A 27,107-nucleotide genomic window follows, 5' to 3' on the forward strand; every position below is an offset into this window, starting at 1 on the left:
CCTGTTAAAACTCCGCCTTTTTATTTTGTTAGAACACCCTTTAGTGAATTAAGTGAATACAGAAACCACTACAATGTGTTTGCCATATTGCAATGCACCACAAGAGGGTGCAATATGGAGAAAATGGCTTCACACAGGAAAACAACTAAGATAATTCATTTGTCCAAACTGTAGGAATCTATATTGTTTTTCTTTGCCAAATAATGCATGTTTATTACGATACATCGCATACATCCATGATTTTTACATCCATTCAAGTATGCATAATATGAAATTAGTTGAAACTGTCCCTCAAAAAAACAGAGGATAACACTATATTAGCACCATTGACAGACATTAATAGATGAAAGACATTCCACATTGAAAAACAAAGATATTATGAAATAGCATCCCTTTCTTAAAATAAATTATTGAATACTTGCATGATGAAATACTATGAATACCCTTGCATGAATAGTTGGAAAGGACCAGCATGCTTGTGATGTCTTCCAGTCAGATTCAACAGAGTAAATAATTCACAATGATTGTCCACCAGTGAATTCAAAATAACATGAACAGGGTGGGCAAAAACCCCAAACAAAACTAATAAAGTTTGCACAGGGTCATCTGCTCCTAGGATGCCAGTGTTTACAAACCACTTATCTGAATTGGTTGGCTTTAAGCTACTGGCAATATTCAAAGTTTTCTTACACTGCAATTAATAATGTAACAACATAATTTCTGAAAATAGTGATGAAATTGTACACGGATAGAAAATATTGTAAGGCTCATTATATATTTCTAATGCATCAGTTGTTTCCTCTACAAACCCATAAGGTAGTTGAATAATAACAATAATATCTATAAGCAGAAGTCATCGGCTTGGTTTTTCGAAATGCCAAAGTATTTAGTTGAAATGCATGACACACAAAAAAGGTACTGGTCTCTTCATGCCTTTATTTTTCTGTAGATTTATGTAATATTCGTTCAGAAGACTCATCTGAGAAAAGTCCTCTCACCTTATCAAAACACTTACAAAAAGACCTAAACCACAAGTCCTGTCAAGTCAAAAAATAAAAAAGTGCACCAGAGTTCCTTTCATGTCTGAAGTGAGTTCACTTGAGAGTTATCCACAGTTTCATCTTCAACACCAACAGCAAACAAAGAATGAGGTTTTAGAATTGCTACTGGCTCAGCAGTGAGAAATGGAAAACAGAATTTCAGTCTGTTAATCTTTTCAGAGTCATTTCCTGTCTCAAATCTGAGTTCTCAATGGAAAAAGTGATGTTTAGTCCTGTAATACAGTAGATGACTGTGCTGCCTATGTGCTGACACTGAGCATAATTGAAAGAGTACCATGGAATTACTGCTGAGAGATGAAAGGCCCTCTAGAGAGGTGTAGTGGTTCAGGGCACTTGATAATCTCACTGGTTGGCCGTGGTTTCTGGGTGTTCATCAGCACTACTCTTTTACCTATGGATCACCTTATTGTTGATCAGGCCAGGGAAAGTGTCTTCTGTCGCTGCACTAAAGGAGCCCCCTGAAAGAGACAGAATCACAGTGATGTTCACTATAAGGCTATACAGGGTACTATATTATACAAACAAAGAATTTTACTTTAAAATGTATGAAGGTGTCAGTAAGAAATGTAATGTTTGGAATGAGATCTCATTTCATTTCAAATGACGCTTTTAAAAATATATTTTAATATGTAATTTATTCCTGTGATGACAAAAGTTGAATTTTCAGAAGGCATTACTGCAATCTACAGTGTCACATGATCCAAATATGATTGTTTTTTTTATTATTAATGTTAAAGACAGCTTTGCTGCTTGATATTTTTGAGGAAACACATTTGTTCAGACTTCTTTAACAAATGAAAAGTTCAATACAACAGAATTTATTTGAAATAGAAATATTATCTGACATTAGTCAAGTTTTCATGGTCATTTTTGATCAGTTTAGTGCATACTTGCTGAATAAAAATATACATTTATATATATATATGTATATATATATATATACATATATATAAAACTACCAAAATATTTAAGTGGTAATGTAAATTTTACATTTGCCTTTCATTTTTAAAGAATTAGCACACTTTAAGTTTCAAATGATACAATTTATATTATAAAATGTAGTATTTAGACACTTTTTGGTAGTTAAACTTAGTAGAAAATATCCATATTTAAAGTGAAGGGACTTATAAAGTCCAAAATGACGACATGTGAAACATTTTTCATGACAAGACAATGTGAAGAAGCATAATTCATAAATGTTTGTTTACCTATATGGCAATTATACATCCATATACGGTGACCATCATATCGACATCTGCATTTGACAATGTTATTGGTGTAATCAGACTCTGCAACCTCATAATTGGGGTTAATTACAATCTGTCAGAAAGAGTGAACACTGTTAGTAAAAACAATGAATCACAGTGTCTGTGGTCAAGAATCAGGATAACAGGATTCAAAAGAATTTCTTTGGTACTAAAATTACAACTAGTTTGTAAATGCCATTATTACCTGGAATATGTAGTCTCCCGGTTTAACATCTGTAATGTCCACCCACTGGCAGTCGATATCATGTCTGTATGTATCCCAGCAGCCCAGTGTGATCCCCTGCTCACCAAAGTTCGCACACTCGTACCTCTTCTCTATTCCTAATAAAGTTAACAATACAAAGAGCACATCATAAAAGTTGATCACATTACTGTAAATTTAATACCAATTTAATTTCAGTACCAATAATACACAGAGTTAGAGTGAGGTGAAATTTGATTTAACTGTGGGCTACAAAAACAGGCACATTCTCTGATACCTTCATCACATTCTGAGTCCTCTAGACAAAAGCTTGCTTTGTGTCCCTCTGCCACCTTGGTGCCATTGTTGCTAAGTAGGTCATAGTGGGTGAACACTTCCATGCTGTGATAGTGACTGAAACAGTAAAAATTTTCAGTACCCTGAATGTACTCCAGACCTCAGTAACACATGATCCTTTAGAAATCATATTAATATGATGTCAGTTGTCAGTTATCTGACCCCTCACCTGTGGCAGTCATGCCAAACCCAGCTCTCTCTGGAGGCTTTGGGTCTGAAGTCAGATTGTCCATTGTTGTGGATCTGGGAGGTGAACCGGAGAAGCCGGCGATAGGAGTTGGCTGGGGTGGAACTGGAAGTAGAGCCCAGGCAGTTCTCCTCATAAGCGCACCGTAACATGAACATAGGACGGTCCTCTATGTATGTGGTCTGTTGCACCACCTGGGGGTTGAGCACTAGATCTGGGGCAGCTGCAGGGAACAAAGCCAAAAAATAAAATTTAGCTAAAGTTTTAAAACAGATGTTGAATGGTGTCCAGAATAGTTTCTGCATGTTTCTTCTTGATTTTCAACTCCATATTATCTGACAGTGATGGGTTTAAAACACATATTAAACCACAAGCTACATTATTTATTGTTCTTTTTTTCACCAGGACATAAACATTTAGAGATTAAAAATCTCTTTTTCAGAAGCATCCTGGGCAAGATGAGCAGCCACAGAAGTTCTCAGTATTTTAAAATCCATCCATCCATCCATCCATCCATCCATCATCTTCCGCTTAATCCAGGGCCGGGTCGCGGGGGCAACAGTCTAAGCAGAGACGCCCAGACTTCCCTCTCCCTAGCCACTTCTTCCAGCTCTTCTGGGGGGACCCCGAGGCGTTCCCAGGCCAGCCGGGAGACATAGTCCCTCCAGCGTGTCCTAGGTCTTCCCCGGGGCCTCCTCCCGGTGAGACGTGCCTGGAACACCTCCCTGGGAAGGCGTCCAGGAGGCATCCGAAATAGATGCCCGAGCCACCTCAGCTGGCTCCTCTCGATGTGGAGGAGCAACGGCTCTACTCTGAGCTCCTCCCGAGTGACCGAGCTTCTCACCCTATCTCTAAGGGAGCGCCCAGCCACCCGACGGAGAAAGCTCATTTCGGCCGCCTGTATCCGGGATCTTGTCCTTTCGGTCATGACCCACAGCTCATGACCATAGGTGAGAGTAGGAACGTAGATTGACCGGTAAATCGAGAGCTTTGCCTTACAGCTCAGCTCCTTCTTCACCACGACAGACCGATACAGCGACCGAATTACTGCAGAAGCTGCACCGATCCGTCTGTCAATCTCACGTTCCATCCTTCCCTCACTCGTGAACAAGACCCCAAGATACCTGAACTCCTCCACTTGAGGCAGGAACTCTCCACCAACCTGAACCTAAAAATTATGAACAGAACCGGTGACAAAGGGCAGCCCTGCCGGAGTCCAACATGCACTGGGAACAGGTCTGACTTACTGCCGGCAATGCGAACCAAGCTCTTGCTCCGGTCGTATAGGGACCGAACAGCCCTAAGCAGGGGGCCGCCGACCCCATACTCCCAGAGCACCCTCCACAGGATGTCGCGAGGAACACGGTCGAATGCCTTCTCCAAATCCACAAAACACATGTGGACTGGTTGGGCAAACTCCCATGAACCCTCCAGCACCCTGGAAAGGGTATAGAGCTGGTCCAGTGTTCCACGACCGGGACGAAAACCACACTGTTCATCCTGAATCCGAGGTTCCACTATCGGCCGAATTCTCCTCTCCAGTACCCTGGCATAGACTTTACCGGGGAGGCTGAGAAAATTTTATATATAGTATATAGTATTTTACTATATATTTTAGTACATAGTATAGAGTATTTTAAAATAACAAAACAAAACAACACAATACCAATACATACAGTACAGACCAAAAGTTTGGACACACCTTCTCATTCAAAGAGATTTCTTATTTTCATGACTATGAAAATTGTAGAAGGCATCAAGGGCTTTTTGACCAAGAAGGCGAGTGATGGGGTGCTGCGCCAGATGACCTAGCCTCCACAGTCACCGGACCTGAACCCAATCGAGATGGTTTAGGGGTGAGCTGGACCACAGACAGAAGGCAAAAGGGCCAACAAGTGCTAAGCATCTCGCGGGGAACTCATTCAAGACTGTTGGAAGACCATTTCAGGTGACTACCTCTTGAAGCTCATCAAGAGAATGCCAAGAGTGTGCAAAGCAGTAATCAAAGCAAAAGGTGGCTACTTTGAAGAACCTACAATATGATATATTTTCAGTTGTTTCACACTTTTTTTGTTATTTATATAATTCCATATATAATTCCACATGTGTTAATTCATAGTTTTGATGCCTTCAGAGTAAATCTACAATTTTCATAGTCATGAAAATAAAGAAAACTCTTTGAATGAGAAGGTGTGTCCAAACTTTTGGTCTGTACTGTATTTAAAAAAAAAATGCATTTTGATTCTTCCTTTAACAGCTCACAGATCAAAGATTTAAAAGTACACACTGACAACAAACTTTGCATCTATCACTAGCCATGGCATACCGAAAAGCTTGTTTCCCTTATTTAATTGATACAAATGGAGCAGAAAGGACATATATGTGCTAGTGTTCATACAATGAAAACAGTCTTGCATGTTATTTTCAACGTAACCAGTAGAGGTCAGTGTTTTGTCCAGAAATAAATTATTATTAAATTATTAATAAATTAATATATTAATAAAAATGTAAAATAAAATATAAGAATAACTGGATTTGAATATTTGAATATGATGATAATTATCTCACTCTCAGAGCAGGAAACTCCAGCAGCAAAGCGGCCTCCACCTTTAGGGCAGCTGAGATATTGTCCGTGATGCAGACAGTGGGAGAGAGACATCTCTGTTCCTGCACACCTCACCCCACTCATCACCACTGAATCTGCATTCACTGCACCAGGCCAGTTCCATGTCTCCTGTACAAGCACATAATCACACCTCAGCTCAAATCATTCTTCCAATCCACCGGGGAAATTAAGGGAAGTGCAAATAGACTGAATATAAAGACAGCATTTATAATTGTACAGATGTTACATTATTAAAGGTGCACCCTGTAATTTTAACTCAGTCCCAAATATATATTTAAAATGTATTCTTTTTAAAACATAAAGTACTTTTGAAAAATGTAAACTCACATGAGCAGACTCAAATGATAAAAGTATCAAATATCATAGCCTAGTAAAAGCTGTTTTATTTTACATGAAGCAAGTTGCATCATAGGAGCAGACATGTATGAGGCATACTTAAAATGTATATATAATACTTGCTTTATCTCAGTAATGTGTTGGTATTGTTAATTAAATCTAAAATTACAACTATTAAAAATAGCTTTCATTGTTTGAAATAAAGCTGAAATATAAATAATATATAAAAATCAAATCAAAACTTCAACTTTAAAAAACCTAAACAAAAACGAATAAATGTTGCTTCGGTGACTAAAGTAAATACATAAATAGAAACATGCACATTACTCATATAATGCACATATTATACAGTAGACAACAACACATTTCAAAATGACAAAAAACTAATTTCAATTAAAATGAAAACTGAAAATCAAAATTCATTGAGTAGGGCATTTAGTGGTTTCTGTAATTGAAAACGTTTGCTTTTTCATGATTTTACATTCACGTCACTAGGTGTCTTTACAAGACTGGCGTAAAGGAAAAAAATACATGCCCTGAATGCATTCTTATGAAGGAACAGATGTTAAAAAAACTAAACTGAGGAAAATTGGAAAAGGAAAATGTCAACAGAGAAAGAGAAAAACACTAAAACGTACAATAACCACAAGATGGTGCTATTGCATTTCACCCAATCAAAACCTAAGGGACTTCTTTGTTCTAACGGAGAAAAATCCTCAGCAACCTAGACCTAGCTTAGCAAATCATTGGAAAAGTCAAAACACTAAACAGTAGCCATAGAATAGTTCCAGAGCAACGAATTGTTCTCTTTGCTACTATATTTTAAGTTACCTACACTTTAAAGTCGTGAGACAATCCGTTTCCCCTCAAACTACAAAACCATTTCATAAATCACTTGTCAACACAACAGTAACATCTTCAAAAGCAGACCTCTCCTTCTTTTTTTTCCGACCCTGCGGGAGTCAACTGTTTTGTTCTAGCTTGTCATCTATTTAAGATCCATTTGATGAAGAGATATAATTTTCTCCTGGAACAGAGAGTCTCTAACTCTCTTAAAGTCTTCCCAAGTGTAACTGTTTATCTTTAACAATGTCAAACCAGAAGGGAGTAACTGTTTCTCTTGGCAACCGTAAACACAGACATCTATAACTGTCAGAAAGCATGTATTTAAGGTTAATCTGAGGAAAACAAACTTGTCTTAAACAGTTAGCTGTTCTACTAATTACCGTAGTTCTCTATCAGTATCAGAACCATCATTCACACAGGGTGACTTTGCAGAGCTCTGCATATCAGGTCAATGAAACGGGAAAACACATCACACTCTAACATAACTGGGATTCATTTCAGACTTCAGATACACAAGTACATTTGTTTCCTTGCAGTAACTCATTTGTCCCAAGCTGTAAAAAGAAAGAATTTCATCTTGGACGCAGTACACGTCAGATGAGAAAGCGTGCTGCTGGGAGAAAAACAGAAAAACAGTTTCTTTATGGACATATTTGACAAATAGAATCAGGGGACATTCTTTCGAAGGTACAGTCGGCTCTGTTTACAAAATCCCATCTGTGAATTGGCAGATGCAGTGTCATTAGACTAGACAACATGTCTGAGAAATGGAAATGCTGCGATTTCTTATTTACAATCAGCAGGGACAGTTAATGGCCACCACAGGAATCACGTTGTCACAAGATAACTGGCCTGAAACATTCCAGAACTGATATGATCTGGTTTTTCTAAAGCTATACTTCACAAGTAGAGATCTCTCAAGCTTTTACAAAACTTTCAACCCACACAGAGCTTTGATTCCACTAACAGCAGTCTTCCACCATCCCTGCTTATACAAAAAGAGCTGAATAGTAATGTGAAGTTGAAATACCATGAATTTCTTCAAAGGGCCAACACCCAATTTATTAAGATCAAGGGACGACCTGGTGAGAGGGATAGACATATCTTACCAGCCGTCTGTTCAGGTGTCAGCGGTGTAAAAGGATCCCACTTCAAACTTTTAACCCTGGGTCATTCTAAACCCTGATTATCTTGGTTATTGTAACTCTGGTAACCAAGGGTTAAGCACAGTGTGAAGGTTCTTAATGTGAGACTTAAAGGTACAATTTGTAAGATATTGGCAGTAAAATATCCAAAAACCACTAGGCTAGTGTTTTATTTTTATTTTTTTCCAGCCGATTACTAACAATATCTCTAATGTTTTCAGATACTTGTAAATTATGAGAAAATTTAGCTTCAAGCAGTTCCTTATTCACTTCTTCTTGCACGTTTCATGGTGGATTGTGTTACTTATTTATGGAACATTATTAATGTTTACTGTCTGCCGCTGGTTCCATCGACAAGGACAGCTCCCGTAAACGTAAGGGCCAACCAAAAAAACCAAAAAAGTTTGGGACAAGAGGAGAGAAAGAGCAAGGATCAATATCGGTGTTGCATTTTCTAGATGGAAAGAGCTTCGCGACAAACTTCAACTAGAAAGAGATGCTGATCTTGCTTTTGTTTTACTCGACAGGTGAGTTGTTTTGATTCGTATCTTTACAGAAAATGTATGCTATTAAAACGATCAACAAGATTAGTTTTATGGAGCATACATGCCAAACGCGGGGCATCGCGTCTCTAGACCCGCACAAGGACGCATCTGATCCATCGTCTGATCGCGTCTTTGAATCCGTTAAATCCATGATTTATCTTTCCGTCTGATTGATGGCCGTCAGTGGTTGGGTAGAAGACAACAAATCCCATCATCCCACGCTCCTTCTTAGCGTCATCAAACCACGCGATTGTTATTGTTTTGGTAGTGCGCCCTCTAGTGGCAGGTTCTACAACCTGTACCTTTAAATGTCCATTTCTAGTGGGGTTGTGAGGGTAAACATACCTGGAAAGCCTGGCTTGCGAAGCCCAGGCCCAGCTGTCTGCAGACCACCATGGCCTCCATTGTGCCCCAGCCCTCACCACACACAGTCCCCCACACCATAGAACCGTTGTGCTCCATTAGAACCTCCACACGGCCTTCAAAGGGGTTACGACCTCCACTCAAACGCAGCTGCAATAATGAAGAGCACAGTGACTATGTTATGCTATAACGGTTAAAATAAATTTCAATATCCAGTCATATTAAAGGTACCACAGATGCATAAAACAGTAAGTTCTTACCCTCTGTTGAAAGCCCATGGCAGGAACATTGCACCTCACACCTGCGTCTTCTTCATGACTGCAGCCTTCAGAGTCTTTGTCCATACTGAAGGGGCACTCAGTGACAGACTTCTCAAAGCCAGAACATTTAACTTCATTCATATGTACAGGGCCCATTCCTGGAAAATATGCATTTTCATACAGAGAGACATATATTTAAACATATATTTAATCATAATTATTTACTGTAGCTCAAACAGTAAGGTATGTTTTAAGGTATGACAAGAGTCATATCTTTAAACACATATCTAATGATGGCATCATAGAAAAATAAAAATAATTTAACACAAGAACCGTAGTGCATTGTTTTAAATAGTTATTGTGTGCATTTTTCAAAGAATTTAAGGAATTTTCTTTTTCAAGTGAGAAAGAAGTTATATTTTCAGCTTAAACCTATCAATCCAGAGGCTACATAACCATGACCTACCATATCATTTGGATCCCTTTTAGGACTATAGATAACTATAGATCAGTGACCTAAAACAAAAATGGAACCATGCAATTTGTCAAAACCAAACACCTTTAACTGACATAGCATGGTGCGACTACTACAAAACATTCAGATACACTGTAATGTATGCATGAATTATTGCATTAACGTATTATTTAGGCCGGGGTCTGAAAATGGGGACCCATTTCATAACATATAATGTCATCAATAAATTTTTCAAGATCCATTTGTGTGAACAACAGCAAACATTAAAAAAATATGTTAACATAATTTGGTATCATAAAATCTAATTTTCCCTGATTTCTCAAATATAAAAGGTCACTGCACTATAAAAACATACCTTAAATTTCAGAACTCAAAATGATTTCAAAATGACTTGGTATCTACTAATAAAAACATGAAAGAGTTGCTGTGTAATACTTATCTTATACAGTATGCAAAGACTACCTAGTCATATCAGTTCATAACCCCTTTAAAAAATGTTAATGTGTAAACTAATGAGTATGACAACTTTTTAGTGCCATGTAATATATATATATATATATATATATATATATATATATACACATTAAAAATAAACAATAATTAAATTATATTGAAAAAAACGTCAGACAATTTTCACTTTATTCTCGAAATATTTTGACTTTATTTTCAAAATATTACAACTTAAATCTTGTATTGCTACTTCAACTACTTTATTCTTGTTATATTGTATTCATTTATTATATATATATATTTATTTATTTATTTATTGTGGCATCAAAACACCATTGTAGAAGAGAAACGATTCAAATTCAATTTTTTTTCCCCTCCCACACCTTGCAGCCCCCTGGGGATTCCAGACCCCCCAGAGTCATAAAAGCAGTTCTATTCAAGTTGCAAAACTAAAGGTGTGCTAGAAAGATAGTGTCTGTAGTGAACATACTGATGGAAATCACTTTCATTATAACAAGCAATATATCAAATTTAGTCCTCCATTTCCCTAGAGCACCTTGTGTTATGAATACTTAAAAAGTGCACCAACACATGCACAGAAATCAAGGTGGTTGTAATGTTCTCTCTAGAACCTTCTGATCAGTTAAACTATATGCACCTTGTCCAAGTTGACCTCCAGAAATAGCTTCTTTGGCACTTCCAAATCCAAGCTCACGACACACCACAGTAGCTGCTATGAGATTCCAGCTGTCATCACAGATCGTGCCCCATTCTCCATTTTTCAACACCTCCACACGCCCCTCTCCAAGTACAGCGCCACCCCTGAGACGCACCAGAGGTTGCTGTGAAGGAAGAAGAGAATGACTCCTCTTAGCAGAAAAGCTGAAACTCTTTGCTTAAAAACTAATTATGGTTATACTAACTAACAATGAAGGATATTGATATTTGAGACATTTTCCAATAACTCTGGAAATTTTAATGGCAGATGTGCATTACAGACCTCAAGACATCATAAGCCTAACATCATTATAAAAGAGTATAAAAGTTGACAAATCCATTTCTCACTTGCAAAACAGTTGTGCTTGCTAATTTATTTATTTTTTTTGCAACCACTGTGCATTGTTCAAAAGAAATTATCTGAAATATTTTGTAGCATCATAAATTCATACTGTCACTTATGATCAATTTAATATATCATTGCTGAAATAAAGTGTTCAGTTCATGTAATAGTTCATCTTTGACCATAAAATCAATCATAGGTCTTCTATAGGAATTCTTGCAGGAATACATTTAAGTGGTGCAGATCTGTTTCATGCTAATGAACTCACTGACCTCGCTGAATGGTATGCAACAGGCAAGCTTCCACATGGACCACATAGATATGTAATTTGGAAAGAGTGATCTCATTTTCGGCTTCACAGTGCTTTAGAGATTCAAAAATATTCTCTTCTTTGTTCTCTAACATTAGTATTCATATAATCACAGTTTGTGGCAACTTAAAATATTGAACTTAAAAAACTGTCACTTTTCCCATTAAAACTTCTTTAAATAAGTAAGAGACGATTCACTTTGAAGTAACCACTTAGTCTAGATCAAGATTAGTCTAGTCTAGTCTTAGTCTAGATCAAGATATGACCACGGTGAAAAATTGTGCTTAGCTCTGCTCCATACTTAAAGGATTACTCCACCCCAAAAATTACAATTTTGTCATTAATCACTTACACCTATGTGGTTCCAAACTAAAAGCTTAGTTTGTCTTCAAAACACAATTTAAGATATTTTGGATGAAAACACGGAGGCTTGTGACTGTCCTGTAGACTGCCAAGTAAATTACACTGTCAAGGTCTAGAAAAGTATGAAAGACATCGTCAGAATAGTTCATCTGCCATCAGTAGTTCAAATGTAACATTATGAAGCAATGAGAATACTTTTTTAACGTGAAGAAATCAAAAATAACAACTTTCTTCATAACATTACATTTGAACCACTGATGGCAGATGGGCTAGTCTGACAACATCTTTCATACTTTTCTGGACCTTGACAGTAGTTTACTTGGCAGTCTATGGGACAGTCACAAGCCTTTCGGTTTTCATCCAAATATCTTAAATTGTGTTCCGAAGATGAACAAAGCTTTTACATATTTGGAACGACATGGAGGTAAGTGATTAATTACAAAATGTTCATTTTGGGGTGGAGTATCCCTTTAATAGTTTTCATAAAGGTGAGAGTCAGAAGTTCAGCACAAAACACATGTGGGCATGTGGCTTCTTGGATTTTTGGAAATAAATATATCATCTGGCCTCACCTCCTGTCTGAAGGCCTTCTTGTATCCTGCCATGGGAGTGGGGGCGAAAGCTCTGCCAGGGATGCAGCTGACTACCACAGGACTGCTCTGCTCAGATGTGCTATTCGTGGCAAGCATGTGGCCTAGCTTACAGCTAGACAAATGAGCTTCATTTCCCGTGCAATTTATGGAGTAATCCCAATATGTTGGCTTTCTACGGCGGGCAAACATCCTGAGAAATAAAGCAAAGGGAATTTAAGAATTAAACTGAATAAACATAACTAAAACAAAACTCGTATAGGCCCAAAGTGGAAGATCATAGTAATAATATGTGATTCGTGACAGCATTAAAGATTTGATACACACTGAACTGTCAAAAGATGAAATGTTGCTGAAGTGACGTCATATATTCCTGCAGGAAAAATGGTGCTCATCCTACAAACAGAATATTTGAGAAGCTTCATATGAAATCCCATGATGTTAACAGTTCCCTGTCAGAAGTATACTGGCCGTCATTCACAAAACATACACAGTCCACATTTGTTTTTTGTTTAGACTCGGAGGGAGAGAACGTCTCACACTGGAATTGCTCCAAAGTCTGTTTCAGATCCTTGCTGCAACCACCATTGGGAAAACAAATGTGGACACAAACAAACACACAAAAGGCTCTGGAAGATACAAAAGAAATGCTAGACATAGCATTTAACTCACAGATTCTAAAGATGAGAATAAAAGAAAAGAAAAAAAAGCAATTTGTTACAAAAGCTTGAACATATTACCAGGCAGTTCATTTATATTATTTGAGGGAACAGCTGTAGGGAAAGCTGTTATACTTCATCATCTGAGAACATTGTCTGTTTGTTCCAGCCAGGGAAAGAGCCGTATTATTTACAGGAGCCATTCATGTGCGATCCTCTGAAAGGATAGTCCAAGTTTTCTTATGAAGGCATGGTTTAGAGCCACAGGGCAGACAGAGGTAGTTGAAAAGAAGCCCATTTTGGATCCCTGCTGAAAAAGCTACAGCCTTTGGCTACGTGCCCCACCTCCCCCCAACATCAAGCACCCAATTAAAAAAAAAAAAACAGACAGCGCCTGCACATTTCATAAGGCACACCATGTGTAGGGAAGCACGTAGCTCAGCCGAAGAGTCTGAGAATACAACCAACTATAAAGCTTTAATTTCCATTGTGCCTGTATGTTTTGTAATAAAGCAGATTCATTATTTTCTAGTCCTAACTAGTCTTTAGTGCTGAATTCCACATAGTTGTGAAAGTGCTCATGAAGATATACTCGTAGATCATACATTATGAATACATTATGGAATGTAATAGCTTAGCAGAAAGTATAAGTTTGAGTTGCCCTCAGAAGATTTTTATATTTATTTGCCCATTTTCTTGTAGGAGTACTACAGAGATTTATCTACAATGAAATTCTTAAAAGACTCGCTAGAAAACATCCTTCTACCCCAAATAAGGTTCATTTACCTACACATGTTTGAGAGGTATCCAGTGATTTCTCAGACCAGGGCTGATGGAAAAGCACCATGTCTATTTTTATTTTATTTCCAATGTTGGGTATTTTCTTTCAGGCTTTCTACCAACAGCTAACAGATTAAGATTTATGTCTTAATGACTTAAACAAAAAATGACTTATGGTGAATTATGGTATGAAAGTGTCAGGCTGTTTACACTAAGATAGTCAACATATAATAGGACTTCGATCTAAGCAGCATAGCAAATTAGATTAAGGAAGTTTTATTTATATTTGTTAAAATAAATGAAAATTGAAGCATACACTGTAACTTCTAAAGCTTAGCTTAAATTAGCTTAAACATAAAAATATTTCCTCTGTACTACTACTGTATTCTACACTACTAGAAGTGTAAAGATTTGGGGACTTGGGATTTGGGGACATTCTCTTAAACAACATCATAAGATATATCCTGAAATTTAGACCAGGATGATTTCCCTTGAACATTCAGTCCACCCTTATTCAGTAAATAAATAAAATAAAATAATTTTGTGATGAAACTCTTATACTGGATGACTTAGTTCACTTGTTTACAAAACTAAACCTCTATATGTTTCAAACGTCAGCTAACACAGACCCTGCAGTAGCTTTAAGGGCCACTGGATCACAGAAGATGCATCAAAGCGGTTTAGAATTTATACACTGTAGGAGCACTATGATTGAAACATTTGCTATGTTCCATAGGTTGGAACACGGGATTAAATTCAGCACATAACACGACCATATTTTCATGTAAAACATATTTGTCAGTGTACATTCCAAATAAAGCTACAAGCAAACAATTAAACTCCATATGCGTTGAATGGAGTAGGATTTTTATTATCAAAAGGGGAGTACCTCCATGTAAAATGTAAAATTACAATTCTAAATTTTCCCTATAGGTTCCTAAAGTTACTTTTACTTTTATGTAGAAAGAAATCTATATTCTAAAGTAATATTTGCACAAAAGAAATGTCGACTGAAGGCCAAATGAGAACTCACTTGTACACACGGGTGTTGTATCTCTTGTCTCCTGGAAAGCCGAACATGCCACAGATAACCCTGCTGTTCATTTGAGTCCACTCATCATCACAAATCTGCTTCCAGTTGCCTCCATCCTTCACCTCCACATAGCCCTCTGTGACTGGGATGCGCTTACGATATGTAGACAGGATGGGACGTATACGAACATCCTCCACCTGAATGTTCAGACTCTAAAGGGCGAACGACAACACGTTTTGTTAAAGCTGATTTATGATATACAATGATTTTTGTATTAACAAGAAAAATAATTGCAGGGTGAGAAACCGAAGGCCAAACATATTAGACATATTATAAGTTTTTAACAAGGAATCTCCCGTCAGTTGGGTTACCCTATTATGGCTCCGTTTTCAAATAGCGTAAAGTTTCAATTTGTTCTATGTCAGCATTATTCAGTGTACTCATATTGTAAAACTCTTAATTTGACCCTTTAACTTTAACACTTTAAACTAAACAGGTTTTACAGTTCTTCACTTCATTATAAACATCCTATCAGCAGGACTTGTTGACCTGCTCCACCTCTGAAAAAACGTCCAGCCGTGTTTACCCTCAAGCCAACAACAATTCACATCTGTAGCCAGACTGTAAAAATGCATTTAATGGGTTCTGACGTATATAGTCGATAAATAAAAAGGCAAAGAAGAGGTTACTGCTTTCAAGCTCACATCAAATAATCCCAGACACCTTGATAATCAGGCAAAGGTGCATGGTTAAAATTCTTTCCCCAAAGTCTGGAAAACTGAAGTACTTGGAGAACATATTATGCAACACTGAATATCAGAAGGTACTTCAACTCGTTAGATTCACATAGCAGCATCTTAATTATTATTTCATCCCATTTATTTATTTATCATATATTTTATGGACTAACACCAAATTCTTTCAGGAAGTATCTAGGCTTATGTGAGCTCTAAATGCGTCAGAAAGAATTAAGCTAAATCATTTCAGTAGACTCTAAGACTACTTGAAGAGCTTTAGAAGTAGATCCACATTCCTATACAAAGAGACCATGTGGGTTGAGTTTTGAAAGACTATATGCGATGCTGAGCTTAGACATTACATTGCCCTCTGTACCTTATGATATAGTTTGACCACATATTTGTGAATTTTGTTTAAATTTGTGTTAAACAGACTACCATTTAAAAGTCTGGGGTATGTAAGATTTTTTTTTATTCATCAAAGATTTATATATAAAGGGGATACTGGATGAAATTTTTACTTTAATTTTTTGTTATTTTTTTGCATTTAGTTTTTTGCACAAGGTTTCTGGCAAGTCTGCTAGGTCAGAAGAGCTGAAAAGTAAACACACTGTCAGTTTGTTATGGGATGTCTGAGTCTGGATGTGTCTTCCAGCAAGCTGTTTCAATTTGCAGCCACATTCAATGTAGAATGCTAGCTATTTTAATAAGACTAAGGCAGTAATGAAGGGTCATTTTGAACAAATCTTTAATGTGACTCAGGGAGAATAATTCGTCTGGAGGAGTGATTCTTTCAGTCGCGCATGCACAACATCCTATAGGTTCTGTACTGGAGTTAGTCAAGTAGTTCACCTGTTTCGAGTCTTCGGGTTTTTCGAGTCGTTCGTTCATCACGTGACAGACCCATGAGCTTAAACAATGCTGCCCAAACCAGAAAGAAACTTAGTAACAATAAGAACCATAATGACAGAAATTCACACATTTATAAACTCTAAGAAGTATTTGAGACCAGAAACGCACCACGTAACTGTAAGAGTAAATAGTAATAATGATAATAATAATAATAATAATAACTATGCACCCATTTGTACGAACGCTTGTCAATTAACTAATTTCTCTATCCAATGCTGTCACGTCATGTGACAAAAGGACAAACAATTCGAAAGACTCGAGAGATGAACAAGTCAATTTTCTTCCTGGCTCAGACTGCATTGGTTTAGCTTATGGGAGTCACGTGATGAACGAACGACTCAAACCTGAAGACTTGTCAGATAAGAGGTGAGGTGAGCTAATCATAGACTGAAGACCCAGGTAAACCATTAATTAATATTTCTTACAGCATTATAGTTTTGTACTGTTTGCAGTAGATGCGTTAGGGAAGTAACACTAAACATTTTAATTATATTTTGCTTAAATGAACTAAATGACTTTGAAAAAAAGAATCATTTATTTAGCTGAACGAGACTCAAAGGTCCAAGTCAGTAAAATAATCCCAACTTCCCATCACTACAAGGCAGCAAATCCTGTCCTCTGTCAACATGCCCTACAGAAGAGAGGGGCGGGCTGAGCAGTAGCTCATTATCATTTAAAGAGACACGCACTGAAACAAGTCACTGTGAACAGAGCTGTTTTTGAAAGGATGAAAAGGGTGTTGTTTTACACAACACAACCGTTGAGTAATTTTAACCAAAGTACCATACAGACTTTTGCTAACATCAACAAAAAACAACTCCACACTCTTGAACAGTGGAACATAGCATTAAATTAAACGTTAACCAAAGTTAAAGATGCTAAACTAGACATTGTCTCTCATTCTCTCTTACACAATACAATTGTTTTAAAATAAATATAAAAAATAAAAAAAACTTTGCAATGACCAGGTATAAAAGTGCTCCTTGGCCTGTAAAAGGTTACATATTTTTATGAAAAGTGAGGGAGAACAAGAAGTGGACAACCCACTCACCCCCGCCCTCTACAACATAAACCAGAAAAGAGGGAGGTGTCTTTCATTTAAGAAAAATAAATAAATAAATAATCAAGCAATTAATACAAGCTGAAGTCAGGGATTTCGAACTAGGAATGAGAATATGGTTGTTTATGAATGTGGCAGAGTCAAAGGATATCCTTACTGCGCCACACTAGAAATGCAAGCAGTGCAATTATGTGGGTGTATTCCAACATGTAAACACAATAACAAGCGTTCATTAATATGACCTAAAGAGTAAAGACTATTATGGATTTTAAAATGTCCGAAATCTTCACGAGGCAAAACAAAACTCACAAATGAACTGCCTATCACTCAAAAACATGAAATGGTCATATCTGTAAATCAAGAGATTTATTTTTTTTGTGAATGAAAAGGTCAGTGTTTTTTTTATGCCTCTGAGCAAGTGGTCATAGCTGCAGATTGAACGGATTTAATGAAGGTCTGTGCCTTTCCAAAATCTAAATTGGACTCTGTGGTCAGCAAAAGACATCAAAATATAGAAGCAGTTTCCATGACTTGGCACAAAACTAAGTAAACCTTTCATAAACAGTTTTTGTTATCTAAGCAATTGTGAGATGCAACAAAGCATTCCCATCAAATGCTAAAATAAAAAGCTACAGGAAAACACCAGCTAAAACTGCATATAAAGGCAACCAAAAAAAAAAAAAAAAAAAACACGCCAACACAGATTCATGATTTTTTAAATATGTGGCATAACATATTGTTTGTTGGATAATAAAAAGTGAATTTCCATCAGAAAACAACTCCGTAGTCTTGATAAATGAGATTTTAATTTTTTTGATTGAAGTAACCATTTACTTTGTGACTTGATCAGTGAGTTCAAAGACAAGTGCACATTTCTCAGCTACATGAGGTTTCAATTAACTCTTCTCTAAACAGGCAATGTGGAAAGTTTCAATTAAGGTTGGAAGGAAAAAAAAACACCTGAGGTGTGATTTATTAGCACAAAAGAGGAAGAAAAAGACTTCCAAACACGTGTGGCTGGCTTCCATAGTAACTGGATTTTGCAGCGAGGAAAGAAAAATACAGCAGCTGGGATATCGATTTATGAGGGCTTGTCCTTCTGTGGATGTAAGTAAGCGTCTCAGGAGACCAGTCTGTCTTTCAAAAAGAAAAAAGAGAACCCTCCTACTGCTCAGACAGGAGAAGGAGTCTGAGGCGCAAGTGGTGAACTGACAGGCATTCTTCCACTGGCCGCCAGACAGATTGTGAAAAGGAAAATGTCACATTGTTTTTCCCTTCAAACAAGAAGAAAACTGAAAGAGTTGAAAGAGTCTACAACTAAACAATACAAATAACATAAAATTATTCCACAAACTCATTCAAAAAATCTAATAAATCAACATACCCAAGTTAAAATGTACTAAAATGTAAAACTTTATCATAAAACAACTTGCAGTGCTGATTTTATAATACATTATAACTTTAACAACTTTAAATAACTTTACTGGTGAAGGAAATTTAAATGAATGTCTAAAATCCACAAAAGGAGTACAAATGGTAGATATTAAAGCTAAAGATGGGAACAAAGACATGGTTTTAACAAAAAATAAAACTTCTGCTGTTAAAAATGGCTGTTGTTTGTTTTTAAACTCTTTGCAAAGACATGCTAAATGCTTCTCTCCAGATGGAGCCCATTTCCTATTACCATTTTCCCTTCCCCCAACTTATAACAGAAAAGTGTGACAAACAAAATGCTCATAGTTTTTGCTCATAGTTCAATGCTCATAGTTACATTTTACATAAACTTGTCTGTTACTGAGCTTTTAAAAAAGATGGGCAACAGTTAACAAACAACCTTTCTACTTTGCTGGACAATGCCCTGGCCTGTCTTGTTAGACAGACTGAGCGCCTTAACACAAGTGATGATTATCTGTTTCCTAAAATAGCAAGATTGGAGTAGCACGGCCCATTCCACTTATCTGGTGCCCGTGTTTAATTGTCTTTTTATTCTTTCTCTGACTGCCACTCTTTTAACGGTTCCTTCTGACCTAACAGTCTCCTACAAGAATTTTTAACATTGAAACACTGGAAAAAACAACATTGAATTTTGGTGTCAGTTTTCAAGGAAAACGTTTACATGTACAGAAACCTCGGAATCCTCAGGAATGTTAAAAAAAAATGTGTTTTTCCACTTGGGTCAAAAGCAAAATGTACTACAAAAACCACAAGCAATAGTCACATACTATACTGAATAGGGCGACAAAGTAGTGAAGGCTAGGCTTAAGACTGAAAGAACAACTCTTCCCACAGTAAATGACACTGCTAGTCACGTTAACTGTGTTTTGATCTGCATTTTCAGAGATTATGCTTTCTACTTCATAGAAATAAACATCCTGTGTAATGTAGGGTGAGTCATTTCCCTTTAGTATGTAACTTAAAGGGGAGGAGAGGCAGATAAGTAAACAGAATGAACATCGACTTAAAGAAACAGAGAAAGCGAGTGTTTGATAGTAATGAAACTGTTAACTGATCACTGAAATCATTGGTCACTGAAATGTTATTTTAAATATGATATCCATCAAGCGTCTGTGTCATGCAGTTCATTACCTCAAATGTAATTTTTACTCATCCCTCAGTTATTAAAAGCATTTAACAGAAAAAAAAAACAATTACTTTCTTTAAAGTTTTTTTTTCTTTTAACCATAAATACTATTTTATTCCATTTACCCAAAGGTAAGGAATAACAGTCACATTTTGACCTTTGATGCGAGCGGGAAATGTATAGGAAATATACACTGCATAACATTTACATAATAAACTCACTTATAGACATGTGAAAAATATCTGTGAAGTGCAGTACAGTGAAGTACAGTACAGTACAGTCTTGAAAAAAGGTTTTAAAAAGGGGGATTTGTGGAACATGTAGAGCAAGAATAATTGTGCATGCTGGGCCAGACTCCAGGGAGGAGGAACATATTAGTCACAAAACAAATAATGTCTGCCTGTTTCCGAGCTGATCAGCAGCATGAGATGAAGTGGTGGTGACCATGTTTATCTTCAGCTGTTGTACAAGTATTAACAGAACTAAATGACTCTGTACATGAGAAATATCTTAACCTTAAAAATCTTTCCAAGGCATTCTAAGCCCAACTTGGATTTTATGTTAAAAGAAACACAGTCGTTAACTCTTCAGCAAATAAATAAAGCAACTTCCCCTGAACTCAGTACTTTATAAAGGCACAAACTCCCTGTGATTGTAATTAAGGTATTGCATAACACGTGTCTGCATGATAGGCCCGGCTTCCAGCTGCTTCTGCTGTCCCACTCTTCCATGATAATGGTGGATGAGAGCACTGGTCCGGATTTATACAGGGCTTGTATAATGCCTAGATTTATCAGAATTGTCAAAAATGGATTCATCTAGTTTTCATGTATAGAGCTAAATAAATTGAGTAAATGGAAACATTTACTAAAATCATGACTGGCTAACCACATACCTCTCTTTGCAAACAGGGAGAACTTCTCGTTCATTCACATTAAAATTAGGCTGCAGAAAACTATATACAGATTTGACCAGCCAATGCTCTAAGTCTTGCTGTAAAAAAAGTCATGTAGTGCCATGATTTACAGCAGGGGTCTTTAACTAAAATTGTCCAGTAAAAAACTCTCCTCACTAGCGAAGGTCCAGAAATACATGAATTCATAGTTATTTAAGCTCAAATTTAAGACTTTTTTAGGACCTGCACAAGTAAAGTTATTAAAGGGAAGTCGTGGGCTGATGGTTAGAGAGTCGGACTCACAATCGAAAGGTTGTGAGTTCGAGTTCGGGGCCGGCAGGAATTTTAGGTGGGGGGAGTGCATGTAAAGTTCTCTCTTCACCTTCAATACCACGACTTAGGTGCCCTTGAGCAAGGCACTGAACCCCCAACTGCTCCCCGGGCGCCGCAGCATAAATGGCTGCCCACTGCTCCGGGTGTGTGTTCACAGTGTGTGTGTGTGCTCTTTGGATGGGTTAAAAGCAGAGCACGAATTCTGAGTATGGGTCACCATACTTGGCTGAATGTCACGTCACTTTAAAATGATTTACAGTTTTTCAGGTATTCACACACAAAATTAAGTTTCATAAAAAGATTAACTTCCACGTCTAAGCGTAGCAACAGTTAACTGTAGTAGTAATCCGTGGCACCATTTCATAGTTTCAAAACGCTTTGTGGTCCGGATTCATGTTGAGCAGGGTCACAGGATATTTGAGGCACATAAATATTTGCAGCTTTTTGGATAGGTTCAGAAAAGTACACTGTATCTTTCCTTAAGTTTTGGGTTTAAAACAACTTGACAAGATTTTTTTAGATCAATGCTTCTGAGCGAAGTGATTCAGCAAATTATTACGTATACTGTAAAATAAACTACTTTAATGACAATAGCTATTCCATACCACTACCTGGAAAATGTAGTGTTCAAGTATTCTCCCCCAATATTCTTTTAAAGTCTCAACATTGGACGCTCCTCTACATATGCCATTTCTGCACTAATACCTACATTACATAATTTTTCCCATTTTAACATGAGGAAGGCCACAGTGCGCTGCCTATGAACATTCCCAGATGACTTGAATGAGGCCGGCATTATGGTAAACCTCTATGTGATTTGACTGCCTTAATCTGGAGCCCTTGCAGGCTATCAATAGACGGAAAAGCTGACTCTGGCTTTCTCTCAGGGTTTCTTAGCTGGAGACTACCAAATAGAAGCTGATCTAAGAAGTCTAGACTTCCCTCTACCCCCTGCTTGACTCAAATATTCCCTATTCTTTTAGAAAAGGCAAGTATAAGTATATTCAGATATTTTCTTGCTGCAAAGTACAGTGGTGATGAGTGCTCAGACGGACATTCATTCAGGTTTCCATATGGTATTACACTGAGAATTACAATCAAAGATTAACTCTTATTTGTCACATCTTCTATAGTCTGTGTTTCATCAAAAGAATGGAATTACACTTCTCTTTGTTTACTAGAGAGCTTATCATGAAATATTTCTCTGCATGCTTAATACATTCTTTCAAGATGACACTGTCGGCTCTGAGCAGCTTGTGTATGGAACGAGACAGGATGGGGACAAATCCTGTAATTACTCTAACTGGACTTTGAAATGAATTTAGATAAGGCCAAGGCCATGATGTACTTCTGAATTATGAACCGAATCAAGAACACACATTAGTAACACATTTAATGTCACTGTTCCAGAACATTAAGAATTTTAGACCTTTCTGTAGCTTACAGAAACAAATTAGAGTAAGCTATCAGGTCTGATCACCAAAAGGCTAAACTGCACCTTTTTTTCTGCATTTTCATGCTGCGTTACACCTGCACAGATCATCTTTTTAAAATACACTTAAATGGATATATAACACATCTCTCATTAAATGCTGAAACTGTTTGGTTGTATTGTGTTGACAATTTAATATTTTGTAAAATTTTGGACAGATTCCCCGTACTACCTGCACACATAAACACAATGGTTTTGCACAAATCACTAAAAACATATTTTGGCTTCAAAATGGGTGAATTTCACTAAAAGGCTTTGGGGCACTATTAATTTTGCACCTACAATATTAAGATACATGACTGTAAAAATGTTTATTTGTGTCCTTTGGAAGTTGCATTCAAAATCCATTTGGCTCAAAAATTTGAATGGGCATGATGCCACTGAACAGATTTAGAAACACACCTGTAGTAAATTCACTTACATTGATGTTGTTGGTAAGGGTGTTCACAAACTTGAATCCTGGGATTCTCTTGTCGCTGCAAACCACCCCAACATCCTCAGAATGCTTACAATCAGACACTCCTATGCCATTAGACTCACACTGGGCCAAGCTCCTCTCATTCCCCGTGCAGCGGACATTGTCAAACCAGATACGACCTAAAAACACAGAAAGTCAGTGCATGTATATTCTAAAACTCATCAATACTCCATAGAAGAATATGACTGAAATATTGCAGATATTCACTGTTTTGCTAATACTTTCATAATTATTATGTATGCAGCTTTAAAATTCATTTGTCAGAGCACTGGTTCATTAAAACCAGTGAAAAGGGTGCATGAGAACCAATTCTAGAACCATACATTCATATACATTTAACCTAAAATCTTGATGTTGATAAAAATAAATAAACAAACAAACAAACTCCATGGACATGTACTAACCTATAATATCAAAGGAGTAGTTCACCTAAAAAGAAAATTTGCTACAACTGACTCACTTTCAGGCCATCCAAAATGTAGATTTCTTCACTAGAACAGATTTGGATACTTTTTGCACTACATCACTTGCTCACTGATGGATCCACTGCAGAGAATGGGTGCCGCCAAAATAAGTGATAGAAACATCACAATAATCCACAAGTAATTCACATGACTCTGACTTATGGTGATGTTTTTTATCAGCTATTTGGACTCTCATTCTGACAGCACCCATTCACATCACTGGTGAGCAAAACATGTAAAGCCACCCCCCCCCCATCTTACATGGCTTGAGGGTGAGTACATTTTCATACATTTTTAATTTTGGGGTTAACTTTTTCAATAACTGCAGCATGATTGTAAAAGAGAAAAAAATATAGAATTATCTTACCTTCTCCCTTCCCATATTTAGATGATGGAAACCAGGAGACTGCTTCCAAATAACCCAGTTCTCTGCATACAACTTGGGCTGCATGAATGGTGAAATCATCATCACACACAGTCCCCCACTCCCCTTCATAGAAGACCTCAACGCGCCCTTCGTTGTGCTTGCGTTTCTCTCCTGCCAGCCGTAGCTGTATCCTGGGCGTATCTTTAGGAAGCTCTGGAATAGTATAAAGGTCTTGAGCAGGGTCTTGGTAGCCCGGAAGGAAACCCAAATGCTCATATTGTGCATAACTAAATCTCCATGTGCACAATAGTAAAACTGACACAGACCAGAGGGTCAGCATAATGATAGAGGCTCAGAAGATTTTTATGGCCTACAAAAAAAAAAAAAAAAAAAAAAAAAAATAGGGGGTGAAAGTGAAGCAAAGGAAGTAGGTTTTATTGTTATTACTATTTAAAGGCAGCACAGAAAGGCATTATTAATGCTAATAGACAGACATAATCTATTTCTATTTCAATCTATTTCCAACTGGTCATTTATGTGTACTTTTTTTATAAAAAGAACTTTTATCAAAGTATTGCGCTCAAGGATCCATCCCCAAATCAGCCCACATCAAAGAGTGCAGTAATGAGAACACAGAGACTTGTTTAGACTACACCGTGGCATACTATTCATCTACAATGACATGCCCTAATCAGAAAAAAAATTGCACAATCAACTGTTTATCACATGTTTATCAGAAGCAAACAAAAAAAAAGTAAAGAAAGAAAGAAAAAAAAAAACGTAACGTTTCCAACCTTATGTTCCCTTAAGGTTGCCACTCCAAGATAAAAGAGGCACTTCTACAAAAGCACATTTTAAGACTTCCGCTCACTTTCTCAAACACATTCAGAAAATTATTGTCTAAAATACATCACAATGGTGAAGCCTGTAACCTAAACTAAAACTATACAAGCATGAATAAATCTTTCATAATCTTTTCAGGATTTTAGGATGCATTGTCCGAATACATGTGGCAAATAGACATGGCCTCAGAAGTCTCAATGAATTGCCCAAAACTTCGTAACTGAATTTACATAAAGCTCACCACACAGACCACAGGGTTTGTTCAGAAAGTATTTGGTATATACTGTGTGTGTGTTCGCCTGAACAAGACTATTGCTCTGAGCCATCTACAGCTTTGGAACTGCCTCACATTCCAGTCCTGAAGACCTGGTTTTTGTCTGTTAGTAGTTTACTTCCAGACAGCAAGTCCCCTGACCACCATGAATAGGATTCTGACAGGACAAAAGGGTTTACATGTCAAGGGGTCACAGTCCTGTGCAATTCCACCTAGACACAAAAACCCAGTGTTCTTCCTGAACAAAAAGCAAAGGCACATATAAGAAATATATTATGCAATCACATAAACCAACAAGACAGCACAACTTATATCTCTTATTTAGTCAGAAACTCCTTGTACTTGCATCCTATCCCACGAAACTCAAGTATGACGTCATGCCTAACCATTAAAATCGCTGTTTCTCTCTCTCTCTCTTTCTCTCTCCTATCTTACAAGGAAACGTGATGTATTGTAAAACCAGAATGTCAGGTAACAGATTTTAAAACGAAATATTCAGTACAGCTATTTTCGTTTAAAAAAGAGGAAAAAATGCGATTATTCAATAGCTTACTGAAGCAAAGCAGATGCAGTTGTCAGCTTACTTTTGCTGTGAGTGCAACTTTCACAGTGGAATACTCCTCCGAAAGTGAATCTCTGCTTCTCTCAGCTGTTGCACATCCCCTCAACTTTCACTGGTTGATCTCCTACAATTTCAGAGAAGTCGAAACAAAGTTACGCCTTGTAGAACTCCCCCCTAACGCCCACCACTGTGGGCTGGTGACCTCATAGACCTCCAGTCGCACGGGCACATAACTGGAATTTAAAAAAAATGTACGTGCCTAAAAGAAGTTAGTGTAATAAATGTGATGGATTAAATAATCCCCTAGCTTGAAACTTTGGGTGACTGGTGGAGAGTTTTCTGGAAGGCTACTTAATGTTTGTTGGTGTTGTCGTTTTTGGTTGGGACGAATGTATTCCAGTAAGACAGATAGCTGAACTTCATAGTTATTTTCAATTCTTAAACGAATCTTTTTTAATGCGATCTTGTCAACGAATCCGTTGAACCGGTTCACAAAACCGGACTGAATGATTCCTGATTCGTGGCTGAATTCAGCAAAGCATGGCGTGCATGCATAGCCTACTATACATAGAAATATAAATATAGAAATAGAAAAGGTAGTAGCATATAGTTTACCGTTTTAGCCCACATAAGAAATATTGGTTTTAATAAATACCTATTTTCGGCAAATACATTTCTGCTAAATGAATTGTGTACGATCGTTTATTGCAATCCAACTTATTTTCGGCTCTAAATATATTTACTTAACTTAATAGTGGCTGATAACTGATCTGGAAAAATAAATGTTGATCGGGGACCAATGTAATGAGGTAAAACAAAAGCTGAACATAACATCTTTTTGAACAGATTCTTTGAAACGAACAGTTTGAACGAATCGTTTCGCCGTCATGACTCGGACCTCCCATCATTGGAACCGCTGTCTGTTCTCTTGTGGGATATTATTGAATAGGCTACTGCCATCTTGTGGGTAACAGTGAATTTAGGAGAACAGAACTGTAAACGAACCCATAAATGCTAATTAGACTTAACTAGTAAGATAGCAGATGTGTCATGAGAAAGATTTTCCACTTGCTTTAGGCTATTTCTTTGATAAGTAGGCTATTATAAATACTTTGAAAGAGCCTGATGACTGAAAACATGAATTGAAAATATATCATTAAAAATATATCAAAAATGAATAAATAATATATATGAGAGCAGTCACAGTCTCCCTC

At 37.1% G+C, this 27,107-nt stretch overlaps 1 protein-coding gene across 2 annotated transcripts; it reads right to left on the reverse strand.

The window, feature by feature from the left end:
- On the reverse strand, positions 1-26,040 carry LOC113091276 (lysyl oxidase homolog 2B-like). Of its 2 annotated transcripts, none has more exons than XM_026256686.1 (14): positions 25,916-26,040; positions 24,215-24,584; positions 23,327-23,502; positions 14,896-15,107; positions 12,406-12,616; positions 10,759-10,942; positions 9,176-9,333; positions 8,898-9,065; positions 5,623-5,788; positions 3,037-3,277; positions 2,809-2,924; positions 2,514-2,650; positions 2,270-2,381; positions 1-1,519 (listed from the first exon to the last, which is right to left on the reverse strand). In XM_026256686.1, exons 2-14 carry the CDS (start codon positions 24,552-24,554, stop codon positions 1,449-1,451), a joined length of 2,292 nt encoding a protein of 763 aa, XP_026112471.1. In that variant the 5' UTR covers positions 24,555-24,584; positions 25,916-26,040; the 3' UTR covers positions 1-1,448. The 2 variants fall into 2 exon arrangements, with proteins under 2 accessions (XP_026112471.1, XP_026112472.1); XM_026256687.1 differs by having other exon boundaries at positions 25,885-26,031.
- Between the last annotated feature and the right edge of the window lie 1,067 nt (positions 26,041-27,107).

Source organism: Carassius auratus, unplaced genomic scaffold (assembly GCF_003368295.1).
Source record: "Carassius auratus strain Wakin unplaced genomic scaffold, ASM336829v1 scaf_tig00214183_4049273_7079891, whole genome shotgun sequence".
Classification (NCBI taxonomy): domain Eukaryota; kingdom Metazoa; phylum Chordata; class Actinopteri; order Cypriniformes; family Cyprinidae; genus Carassius; species Carassius auratus.

Bases quoted from the DNA above. Each gene is read 5' to 3' on its own strand.
- LOC113091276 (XM_026256686.1), bottom strand. From the start codon at position 24,554: ATGCTGACCCTCTGGTCTGTGTCAGTTTTACTATTGTGCACATGGAGA. The intron at 12,617-14,895 runs GTGAGTTCTCAT...TTTATTTCTCAG, and splicing joins TACAACACCCGTGTGTACAA to GATGTTTGCCCGCCGTAGAA. The intron at 9,334-10,758 runs GTGCATATAGTT...CATATTTTCCAG, and splicing joins TGGAGGTCAACTTGGACAAG to GAATGGGCCCTGTACATATG.